At 43.5% G+C, this 12,809-nt stretch overlaps 1 protein-coding gene across 1 annotated transcript in view; it reads left to right on the top strand.

Annotated features, from left to right (window-relative positions):
• Positions 1–12,809, top strand: part of PTH2R (parathyroid hormone 2 receptor) — a 1,033,981-nt gene that overhangs the window by 921,522 nt on the left and 99,650 nt on the right. Inside the window, exon 14 of the mRNA XM_044303853.1 lies at positions 10,336–10,377. Coding sequence (XP_044159788.1) covers positions 10,336–10,377 — 42 coding nt within the window. The remainder of the gene's footprint in view (positions 1–10,335; positions 10,378–12,809) is intronic.

Below are 12,809 nucleotides of genomic sequence, written 5' to 3'. Positions count from 1 at the left end.
CCCAGGTGTCGCCCAACCTGCACATCTGTTGTTCTGGCAGGCCTATTGGTTAATACTAAGTCCTGTATGGCCATCCCTCTAGTTGGGTCTTGAACCAGTTGGGAGAGATAATTGTCTTTGGTTATTGCCAAGAACCTGTTTCCTTTATGAGATGTACAGCTTTCAGTTTCCCAGTCTATATCTGGGTAGTTGAAGTCCCCCATAATAACCACCTCATTATGATTTGCTGCCTCGTCTATCTCATTTAGTAGTAGATTTTCTGTGGAGTCTTGTATATTAGGTGGTTTATAGTAAACTCCTATTAGTAATTTATTATTGTTTTTAGCTTCATGTATCTCTACCCACAGTGACTCCACATGTTCATGTCCCTCATTTATATCTTCACAGAGTGTGGGCTTTAGACCGGACTTTACATAAAGGCAGACCCCTCCCCTCTCTGGTTTTGATGATCCTTTCTAAACAGACTGTAACCTTGTACATTAACTGCCCAGTCATAGCTATCATCCAGCCATGTCTCAGTTATTCCCACTATTTCATAGTCCTCCTCACACATCACAAATTCCAGTTCCCCAGTTTTATTTGTCAGGCTTCTGGCATTAGTATACATACATTTGAAAGGTTTATGTATATGTTTTACCCTACACCTTTCCTTCTGATCTGTTCTAGTCCCTCCTTCCATTCCTCCCCCGGTCCCACTACCTTGACCCCTGTCTCTATCTGCACTATCTTCCCCTCCTATAATGTAATTTCCATCCCCCAGTCCCTAGTTTAAACACTCCTCCAACCTTCTAGCCATCTTCTTCCCCAACACAGCTGCCCCTTCCCCATTGAGGTGCATCCCTTCCCTACGATAGAGCCTGTAGCCGATAGAGAAGTCGTCTCAGTTCTCCTGGAACCCAAACCCCTCCTTCCTTACACCAGTTCTTGAGCCACTTGTTAATCTTTCTAATCTCCTGCTGCCTTTCTTGTGTGGCCCGTGGTACAGGTAGTATTTAGGAAAATACTACCTTTGAGGTTCTTGCCCTAAGCTTTTGACCTAAATCCCTGAAATCATTTTTAAGGCCTCTCCACCTACCCCTAACTTTGTCATTGGTTCCGAAGTGTATGCGCAAAAAAATTTACAAAGGTATTTGTGATGAGGAAACATTATACAGGACAGGTAGCACAGGTAATGTCACTGTTCGCAATGTCTACAGAAAAAGTACACTGGATGTCACTGATATTTTAGGGATGCACACACTTTAAACAGGAGATGTGGCGCAAATAATTTAACTGTCCGCAGTGGACACGATCAATGGAAAAAGTACACTAAATGTCACTGATATTTTAGGGATGTGCACACTTTAAACAGGAGATGTGGCGCAAATAATTTAACTGTCCACAGCTGCCTATTTCACGGTATGTGCTGGATGCGCTAAAAATACATATTGCTGCTGTCACACACAATAGACCTTAAAATGACTTTTGGGTCTCTGAAAAAAAAAAAGTGTCTAAAAATCTTTCTATTACACTCCCTACACTGTCTGTCCCTTCCCATGACAGCTCTCCCTAGCACTGAGCAATTTAGAGCAGGTTGCGCTACAAACATATATTGCTGCTGTAACACACAATAGTCCTTACAAGGACTTTTGGTTCTTTGAAAAGTTTTTGTACCCAAGAAAATTCCATTACACTCCCCATACTCTCTGTCCCTTCCTATGCTCAGCTCTCCCTGACTACAGATGAGCCAAACATGTGTCATCGGGTGCTATATAGCAGTGGTCCCCAACCTTTTTTGCACCAAGGACTAGTTTCATGCAAGACAATTTTCCCAGGGACCCTAGGGGGGGTTGTGGGGCAGGGCTTAGGTTGCACTGGTCGGCTTTTTGACTAATTCACTCACATAACAAAACACAAGGTGCATAATAAAATATATACTGTAATTATTACATTTATTATTGAAATGTGACTCAAAACTGACTAGGGTCTCTGCTGCACTGGTCTTTTCTGCACTGGGCTCTGTTGCAGTGCTGATATTTTCAAGGTGACATGGAAGAGGAACTGCAGGTCATTCTCCCGCTCACTCTCTCAAATACTAGCTGAAACTGGATGCCGACAACCCCTTCCCCCCTAGGCCGTCGTGTTTATTTTCTTTTATGGGGAAGTGGGACCTAACCAATCCCTGCTTCACTAGCCCTTTTCATTTTGCCCCCTCATTATTTGCTGCCCTGGCACTAATTTCTGAATTCAGAAAGGGGGGTGCACGCACCGGCCATATAAGGGCAGGGCAGGGACAGCAAATAATGAGGGGGCAAAATAAATTCTACGTATATTTCATTTTGCCCCCACTTCTCTATATAATTCATTTTATGCTCCTCTATATATTTCATTTTCATCTTGCACCTTCATTACTTGCTGCCCCAGCCCTGCCCTCATATGGCTGGTGCGGGCACCCCCTTTCTGAATTCAGACATTAGTGCCACTGATCTTCATCTGTCCCCCCCCGTACTTGCTCCGTACTTAGCAGTACTTCAGTTTGGTGCACAATCCTGGCTGTTTGCAGCACGCGGCCACGTCATTCCAGCAGTGATCCTGCAAGACCCGCCACAGGAGGTCACGGGTGTCGCAGGATTATGACAGGTTATGAAGTGCAGCCGCACTTAAAATATAGGGAGGGCCCGGCCGCCGCATCTTAAAAAAAAAGCATTTGCTCTCCCCCCGCCGCCCCCTGGCCTGGCATCTCCGCTCCTCTGTATTGCCGTGGCCCGGCAAAAAATCTTCCATTGTCCGGTCCTGGGCCACGGCCCGGCAGTTGGGGTTCGCTGCCATATAGCACCCGATGACGTGTTCTGGCCAGCCAATCACTGTAATGCAGGGACGCACAACGTGTTCTGGGTGGGGACCACATTGTCAGACTGAACCAACTTTAAAGAGGTGTTAACAGAAATACTATATTTATGGTATATTGAACATGCAGTATACATCATTAATGTCTAGTTACATTTCCAGGACTCCCATCAAATGGGATAAATACCTGAAAAATACATGTGAGCAGCCACAAGACATAGACATACATGTTTGTTACCAGATGGTTGGGGGCCACATAGAATGGTATCAAGGGCAGCATGTGGCCCCAAAGCCGCCCCCGAGCCGCAGGTTGTGCACCCCTGCTGTAATGCCAGTAACCAACATAGCTACTGGCATTACAGTAATTGCAGTACTTATCTGCACGTTTATTAGCTGTATAGCAGCCAAGAAACATGCAGATAGGAGACATGAACATGGCGCTCGAGCACATCCGATACTCAACCAAGTACAGCCATTGAGAGTGGCACAATGACAGTGTGTCAGTGGCAGTAGCATCATCAGGAGGCCACAGAGTTGCACAATGAGAGAGTGTGGAGGTGGTGGCAGCAGCATCAGGAGGCGACCACAGGGTGGAACAATGACAGTGTGGAAGTGGCAGCAGCAGCATTAGGAGGCCACAGAGTGGCACAATGACAGAGTGGAGGTTGTAGCAGCATCAGGAGACCACAGAGTGGCAAGGTGACATAGTGTGGATGTAATAGCAGCCTCAGGAGACCAAAGAGTGACAATATAACATAGTGTAGAGGAGGCAGAAGCATCAGGAGACCACAGAGTGACCCGGTGATAGAGTGGGAGGTGGGTGGAAATACCAGTACCAGCTGAAGATGGTGGGTGAAAGAAGGAGCACTTGGCATCAGATGTGTGGCATCAGGCGGGTGGCAGCATCAAAATAACAGCTGAGGCAGGTAGCCAGAAGAAACTTGTCTCTTTTATCAAAGTGTTGTTGTGGCACCATGGATGATTTATCTGTAAAGAATACATCAAGGCAACTGGACTTACTGCAGATTTCTTGAAAACATTTCACTTGTTCTCCATTCTGAGTGACTGTACAAGAATTATCTGGGAATAAATATGTAACTGAATCAACATCTGGTAATTATACCCAGCATGGGGTCAGAGGTCATAATACCCAGCATGGGGTCAAAGGTGTCGATACCATTATCCTAATTGGAGTCAGTCATGGATGAATTTGTCACACCTGATTCACACCTGATTCAGCTTGACAAAGATCAGTCTCACAACATTTTGGGTGGACAGGCGAGTTCTTCTTGGGGTAACTATGGCCCCCGCCACATTAATACTGATACTTATACCACACTATAATGTCTGTATATCGTGGCTCACCCGTTACTGATACCACACTACTGGCCGGGCAGGACAGCTTTTCCAGGGCAAACCCTGCCACTTGAGGCCACAAATCCAGTTTGGCTGCCCAGTAGTCTAGCGGATGTACAATGTGGGGTGGCAGGTTGCTGTCCAAGTATGCCACCACCTGCTGGTTTGGGTCCTGCTCCAGGTCTAGCTGCTGTTGCTGCTGGCGAGTAGTTTCTTCACTAGGTGGGTGAAGAAAGCTGCTCAATGCTCATCAGCAACTCTAGACTCAAGTTGCTGCTGATTGAGCTGGAACTGTTCCTACCCCATCACCCTGCCACAGCAGCCATGGCAGAGGAACATGAGCGCAGAGGGCCCCCCTGGTCAGACCTGCATGAGGATGGACAATGGCATAGATAGGCAGCGGACAACTGACTTCATAGGATGTCTCTATAATAGTTTAATTTGTCCCCCCTCTCAGCGGGTGTAAAAAAGGCCCCCATTTTGGACCGCTAACGAGGGTCCAACAAGGTGCAGAGCCAGAAGTCATCCCTCTGCCGAATGATGACAATTCTGTTGTCACTACGCAAGCAATTGAGCATGCATTGGGCCATTTTTGCAAGTGACTCAGAGGGTCTACCTGCCTCCATCTCCACTGCATACTGCCTTGGTGTGTCTGGGTCCTCTGAATCGTCTTACTCATCGCCTTGTAGCTCCTCTGCCTGCTACTGCTCATCCTCTCCTGTCACCTGTGTATAAAAATCACCCATTTCGCTAGACATTGCTTGTGCTCCAATGTCCTCCTCCTCCTTCTACAGTTCAGCCCCCACAGGGCTCATGTGGCCATGAGATCTAGGCGCCATGTCTCCAGTCCCCTGACCAGCCAGATTTTCTAGCATCTATTCCGGGACATGAAGCAGTGCAATGATGTTGTTCATCCCGTAGTCCTGGTGACTGACAAATATTGTGGCCCCCTCAAAGGGCCTGAGTAAACGGCTGGTGTCACGCATGAATTGCCACTGGCTGACTAGTTTTGCGATATTTCGATTAAATATTCGTCTTATATTAGTTGAAATTGAATATTCGTCATTATTCTGTTTATCGCGAATAATATGCGATTTAATTATTTGCATATTGCAATTTTTAACTGTATAAGGCAACTTTCCTAACTTGGCTAGGCTATATGTGTATTTTACGAATATTCGCTATATTGCTATATATTCTTGTTTTAGAATATGACGAATATTCTAAAAAACAAAGTTATAGCAATATAGCGAATATTCGTAAAATACACATATTGACGACAATTTAACTAATATAGTGCTATAATATTGTTTTTTATAGTCAAATTTTTTTTGTCTCTTCTGAACTTCATATTTTGAAAAAAATTACCCTATTAAAAAAAAATTCTATAGCACTATATTAGCTAAATTGCAGTCTATATGTGCATTTTACGAGTATTCGCTATATTGCTATATATTCTTGTTTTAGAATATGACAAATATTCTAAAAAACTAAGTTATAGCAATATAACAAATATATTTGTTATTTAGAATATTTGTCTTTCTTTTTTTTTTCTATCTGTACTGGTATTTCAGTTTGGCATACTCCTCCCTGACAACTGTCCCCATCACCATTAGAACGCCTTTGGGTTAGAATATACCATCGGATGGAAAAACACAGATCCGATTTGTATTTTCTAACCCAAAGCTTGCTGGGGAGGAGTATGTGAACAACTGTACAGACTGTAAAAAAAAAGGGGAGTCCACTTGGATCATCAAGAAATCCTTTATGGCCTTTCTCTGTTCGTATACTCGGTCCAACATATGGAGGGTGGAATACCAAAGGGTGAAAAGGTTGCATATAAGCCTAAGTTGGGGGATGCCGTTCTGCCGCTGCAACTCAAGGAGAGTGTGCTTTGCGTTGTATGAGTGGCTAAAGTGCATGCAAAGTTTCCTGGCTATTTTTAGGATGTCTTGCAGATGGGTGGAAGACTTCAGGAACCGCTTGACAACCATATTGAACATGTGTGCCATGCAGGGTGCATGACTCAGCCCTCCTTGACGCAGCGCCAACACTGTGTTCTTCCCGTTGTCGGTCACCATGGTTCAAATTTTGAGTAGTAGCGGAGAAAGCCAGGATTCCTCCCCTGTGTGACTCAGTTTGCCCAGGCAAACTAGGTGAAGAACAGCATGACACCACCGTGCCCTGCACATGTGGTATGCTGGAGGGGCACTGCAAATTGTCCCTGCAGTGGAGTCTGAGGACACTGTGGAGAATAAGGAGGCAGAGGCGGACATTGTCGCAGGACCAACGGCATGAGAACGTGGAGGCGGAAGCTGCGTCACCTGGCTAAGTTGCTCGTGTGGCTGTGCAGGAACCACATTCACCCAGTGGGCCGTAAAGGAGTAAAGGACTTGTATTGTCCTTGACTGTAGTTATAGCTCCACATGTCGGCGCTGCCGTGCACTTTGGCAGACACCGACAGGCTCAAGGACTGGCCCTCCTTCTGTTCTACATGTGTGTGCAGGGCTGGTACTGCCTTTTTGGCAAAGAAATGATGGCTTGGGACTCTCCACCTCGGCTCGGCACAAGCCATCAGTTCTCTGAAAGGTGCAGAGTCCACCACTTGTAAAGGGAGGGACTGCAGCACCAGCAACTTGGACAGGAGCACATTCAGCTTCTGCGCCAATAAATGAGTACATGCATACTGTTGTCTCTTGGCAATTGCTTCGGTGATCGATTGCTGACGGAAGGACTGATGAGGAGTAGGAGGAACAGGAGCATCAGGTCCAGCAGATGATGAGAATGACAGACAGCTACCTTCGGCTGAGGTAGTGGAGCCTTGACTGGCTGAAACCGGGTGCATGCCACTGGATGATGCAGCGGTTGCTGCGGCAGGCTGGACCACCACATCGGAGCCACGGTTCTTCCAGGCCACTTTATGGTGATGCTGCATATGTTGACGCAGGGCCGTGGTGCCAACATTGGCACCCAGGCCACACTTTAGCTTCTGCCCACAGAATTTACATATGGCCATGTTCACCTCCTCCAGCAGCTTAACAAAAATCTGCCACATCGCCGAGTAGGTGATTTTACCCCCAACACTACGCAATGACTGACTGCTACCGCTACTGCTTCCATGAACCCGTGCACCACTACTTTCTGGGCAGGTAGGATCCTGCGAAGTAGGTGGTCTACCCTTGGCATATTTGGCTACTGACCTCCCACTGTTGCCACCATGCTGACTCCTGGCCACGCTAGCAACCTGCTGGCTCTGACGCCGCCTCTTGGGCAAGCTGCGACCCTCTTCTCCCGATGATGATCAAGCCCCTAATTCACCCGGCTCCCAAGTGCAATCAGCTACATCATCATCATCGAGTACAGTCTGCTAGTCACTGATGTCCTACTCAGCAGTCTCTGGGTCAGGAGCCTCACCGCTTGCAACACCAACTGTCGCGCCACTCTCCTCATCACTACTTGTCTGCCTAGCGGAGGAAGCGGTGGATCTCTCCTCCACATCTTGGCCCTTGTCCTTGCTGTACAGTCGGGCTGAGCCCACAGCATATTATACTTTTCTGGCTGAAGTAACAGAAAAGGACAGAGGCAGGTTGAGGACAGGTGAGGGCACAGGGTCTGCTTATGGGCCATGCCAACTATGGGTTGTGTCTGACAGACTCACCGACTCCTGGCTGGGGGTGTCTGATGTCACTTTGGACGAAGTGGATGACCGAGTCAACTATTCAATGCTAACTACCATTGAGCACCGTACCGAAGAAAAGAGGAGTGCCGTCCAACCAAACTCTTAACAACTATTCAAGAACCACTGGGTTGCTGGTCACAACCTCTAGATGACACAGGGAGCACAGGCCTCTGGCTGTGACTCCTGTTGCCACGCCCCCTTACTCTGCTGTAACCTGTGCCAGAAACATTTAGGCTTCTGCCCCTCCCCTGTGCAATACTGTTAAATCAAATCAAAAAAGTCTGTAATTTTCTCACTTCACACAAAGGCAATTACTTTTTTGTGCCACTAATACCCGCAAAAAAGGACTTTAGAACATATAACTGCACCGCTGAACAGCAAATATATTTATATTTTTTCCACTTATATACACACCACAAAAGGCTTTAGAACATATAACAGCTCTGCTGAACGGCAAATATATATTTTTTTGCCACTAATACACAACAAAAAGGGCTTTAGAACACATAACTGCACCGCTGAACGGCAAATAATTTTTTTTTTTTGTGCCACTAATACACGCCAAACAGGGCTGTAAGTTTTGCACTTCACCACATAATGGCTAATAAGCCCTTTTTTCCCCACTAACACAAGCCCAGAAGTGCCATAGAACATATAACTGCACCGCACAAGGGCAAATAAGACTTAGACTTGGCTAAAACTGACTTTAGCCATATGTGAAAGTGGAGTGAACTGTCAGAGTAATGATAAATCTGGCCCCATGTATTTAATACACCTGTTCCACCTTTCCCTACATTAGATTTGGGTAAAGTGGGTAAGGCCTAAGGCAACGTTTTTTATTTATTTATTACAAACTGTGTTTAATTAAAATATATTTCACTTAATTTTAAAAAAAAAGGAAAAATCTGTGAAATCTGGTGTTTTGTGCATGTTTTGCATTGTGTGGGAGTGATTAACTCAGATACAATGGGAAACTAGGTGCAGGGGTTCCATACTTTGTTTTGCTATAGTGCCCTATGACATCTGTCCCTGATAAAGACAAATCAGCTTTTCAGTCCTAGTGTGTACCTGAAGATCTTTAATTCAAAATGTCCAAAGCAACAAAGGTTAACAATAGTACTCAATATGTAAACAATAAATGTCATGTGATATACAGTGCTGCCCGTAATTATTCATACCCCAGGCAAATTTTTACTTAAAGTTACTTTTATTCAACCAGCAAGTAATTTTTTGACGGGAAATGACATAGGTGTCTCCCAAAAGATAATAAGACAATGTATAAGAGGCATTATTGTGGGAATAAAAAAAAAAAATTCTGCTTTTATTTACATTTGAGCAAAAAGTGTCCAGTCCAAAATTATTCATACCCTTCTCAATAATCAATGAAGGCTTATTGGCTATTACAGCAATCAAACGCTTTCTATAATTGCAGACCAGCTTTTTGCAGGTCTTCACAGGTATTTTTGCCCATTCATCTTAAGCAATGAGCTCCAAATCTTTCAGGTTGGAGGGTCTTCTTGTCATCACCCTGATCTTTAGCTACCTCCACAGATTCTCAATTGGATTCAAGTCTGGACTCTGGCTGGGCCACTCCAAAACGTTAATGTTGTTGTCTGTTAACCATTTCTTCACCACTTTTGCTGTGTGTTTTGGGTCATTGTCGTGCTGAAATGTCCACTGGTACTGCAGACTGCCTGATGTTGTCGTTGAGAATCCTCATGTATTGCTCTTTTTTCATGGTGCCGTTTACTGTGATTAGGTTCCCTGGTCCACTGGCTGAAAAACACCCCCCAAAGCATTAGGTTCCCACCACCATGTTTGACAGTGGGGGTGGTGTTCTTTGGTTTGAAGGCTTCAACTTTTTATGCCAAATGAAGGAAACATCATTGTGACTAAACAATAAAAATTTTGTTTCATCTGACCATAACACAGAAGACCAGAAGTCTCCTTCTTTGTCCAGATGAGCTTTTGCAAAGGCCAAGCAAGCTTTTGTGTGCCTTATTTGGAGAAGTGGCGTCCTCCTTGGTCTGCATTGTGCAGTGTCCGTTGGATTGCACCAGCAGAGCCCAGATTCACCAGAATGGCCTTGGTGGTGATCCTTGGATTCTTTTTCACCTCTCTAACTATCCTCCTGGCCAGCACAGGTGTCACTTTTGGCTTCCGACCACGTCCTCTGAGATTTTCCACAGTGCGTAACATCCTGTATTTTTTGCTCAAATGTAAATAAAAGCTGAGAAAAGTTTTTTTTTTCCACAATAATGCCTCTTGTACGTTGTCTTATTATCTTTTGGGAGACACCTATGTCATTATCCGTCAAAAAATGTACTTGCTGGTTGATTAAAAGTAACTTTAAGTCAAAATTTGCCTGGGGTATGAATAATTATGGGCAGCACTGTAAATTATAAAATACAAATTTCATGAAGCAATGAAATACACTTCCTTCATACTAATGATTTTGTTTTACTCCCCCATAGGGTTTTTTTGTATCAATAATATATTGTTACTGCAATGGAGAGGTAAGTCAAGTTATGAAATTGATTTTGATATACATATTTTTTAGTTATTTATAATGTGGGTTATTGCCATTATGAAGGAGCCAATTGCCTTTGGATGAAACATCTAAAGTCGATTTGCATAAAACTTTGTTTCAATACTGTACAGAGCGAACGCTCCATACAATATTAGAATATATTGGCTCCTATGAGCCGAAGTTATACTTTGTAAAGTCTAGAGAGACTTCGCATAATAACTTCATAAATTGATTTCTACTCTAAAAAAACATTTCCCGAACTCAGGTTCGGTTCAAAGTGGTACCTTGGAACCAAACCCAAGTTCAGGATTTTTTTTTACAGTAGATATCAATTTATGAGGTTATTACGTGAGACTTCGCAAAGTAATAACTTTGGTTCATAGGAGCCAATACATTCTAATACTGTACAGAGCGCAGTATTGAAACAAAGTTTTATGCATATCGACTCTCTCTCATTCTCTCATCCCTAATTGCCATTATCAAATTGGAGTGCACTAATAATTGAGTAGAAAGGTTGCAGGGATTACAGATTTCTCATGTCTTTTCTGACCCAGCTTCCTAAACAGAATACATATCAGCATTAGGAATGAGAGAATTGAAAAAAAAATTGATTCAGCCGATTTGTCGAATTTAACGAAAAAAAATTGGTTCAATACATAGTAACATAGTATAAAAGGCCAAAAAAAGACATTTGTCCAACCAGTTCGGACTGTTATCCTGCAAGTTGATCCAGAGGGAAAAAAAAAATAAAAAATGTGAGGTAGAAGCCAATTTTCCCCACTTAAGGGGGGAAAAAATTCCTTCCCGACTCCAATCAGGCAATCAGCAGAACTCCCTGAATCAACGACCTCTCTGTAGTAGCTATAGCCTGTAATATTATTACACTCCAGAAATTCATACAAGCCCCTCTTGAAATATTTTATTGTACTCACCTTCACCACCTCCTCAGGCAGAGAGTTCCATAGTCTCACTGGTCTAACCATAAAGAATCATTTTCTTTGTTTGTGTACAAACCTTCTTTCCTCCAGACGCAGAGGGCGTTCCCTCGTCACAGTCACAGTCCTGGGGATAAATAGATGATGAGAGAGATTTCTGTACTGTCCCCTGATATATGTATGCATAGTAATTAAAAAGTCTTTTTTCTAAAGTGAATAACCCTAGTGTTGATAATCTTCCAGGGTACTGTAGTTGCCCCATTCCAGTTATTACTTTAGTTGCCCTCCTCTGAACCCTCTCCAGATCTGCTATGTCTGCCTTGTTCACAAGAGCCCAGAACTGTACACTGTACTCCATGTGTGGTCTTACTAGTAATTTGTAAAGTGGTAGGACTATGTTCTCATCACAGCCTTTGTAATGCAACCCATTATCTTGTTGGCCTTGGCAGCAGCTTCCTGACTCTGGTTTCTACTGCTTAGTTTGCTGTTTATTAAAATCCCTAGGTCCTTTTCCATGTCAGTGTTACTGAGCGTTTTACCATTTAGTATGTACGGGTGATTTGCATTATTCCTTCCCATGTGCATAACCTTACATTTGTCAGTGTTAAACCTCATCTGTCACTTCTCTGCCCAAGCCTCTAATCTAACCAGGTCCATCTGTAGCAGTATATTGTCCTCTTCAGTGTTTTTGAATATTGGCACCACATTTGCTATGCGCCAATCCTGTGGAACACTCCCTGTCAGTATAGAGTCTGTAAATATCAGAAATAAGGGTCTGGCTATGACATTACCTAATTCTCTTAGTATACGGGTGTGTATGCCATCTGGTCCTGGTGATTTGTCTAATTTAATCTTTTAAGTCGCTTTTGTACTTCTTTCTGGGTCAGACAGGGCACTTTTAATGGGGAATTTACTTTTAAATTCTGCATTTCATCTGACACTTTATTTTCCTCAGTAAATACAGTGGAGAAAAAATATTTAATAGCTTTGCTTTCTCCTCGTAACTCTCTGCAACTCTCCCCTCATTGCTCTGTAGATGGCCGACACCTTCGGATTTATACTTTTTTACCATTTATATAACTGAAGAACATTTTAGGGTTAGTTTTGCTCTCTTTGGCAATTAATCTCTCGGTCTCTAGTTTGGTGGCTTTTATTAGTTTTTTACATATACAATTTTTTCCTTATAGTTTTTCAGTGCTTCCTGGCCCCCCTCCTGTTTTAGTGATTTAAATGCTTTATTTTTATCATTTATTGCTTTCTTTGCAGTTCTATTTATCCATATTGGTTTCTTCTTGTTCCTTAACCCTTTATTCCTATAAGGTATGTACCTCATACAATTCAATTTTAGGATGCTTTTAAAAATATCCAATTTTGTGGCTGTATTTTTATTTTTGAGGACTTTTCCCCAGTTAGTTACGCCTATGGACTCTCTTAGTTGGCTAAATTTAGCTTTTTTTAAAGGGAACCTGTCACCGGGATTTGG

Source organism: Bufo gargarizans, chromosome 8 (genome assembly GCF_014858855.1).
Source record: "Bufo gargarizans isolate SCDJY-AF-19 chromosome 8, ASM1485885v1, whole genome shotgun sequence".
In the NCBI taxonomy this organism is placed as follows: domain Eukaryota; kingdom Metazoa; phylum Chordata; class Amphibia; order Anura; family Bufonidae; genus Bufo; species Bufo gargarizans.
The sequence above is the reverse complement of the archived record's forward strand: the minus strand, read 5'-3'. Positions and strand labels throughout refer to the sequence as shown.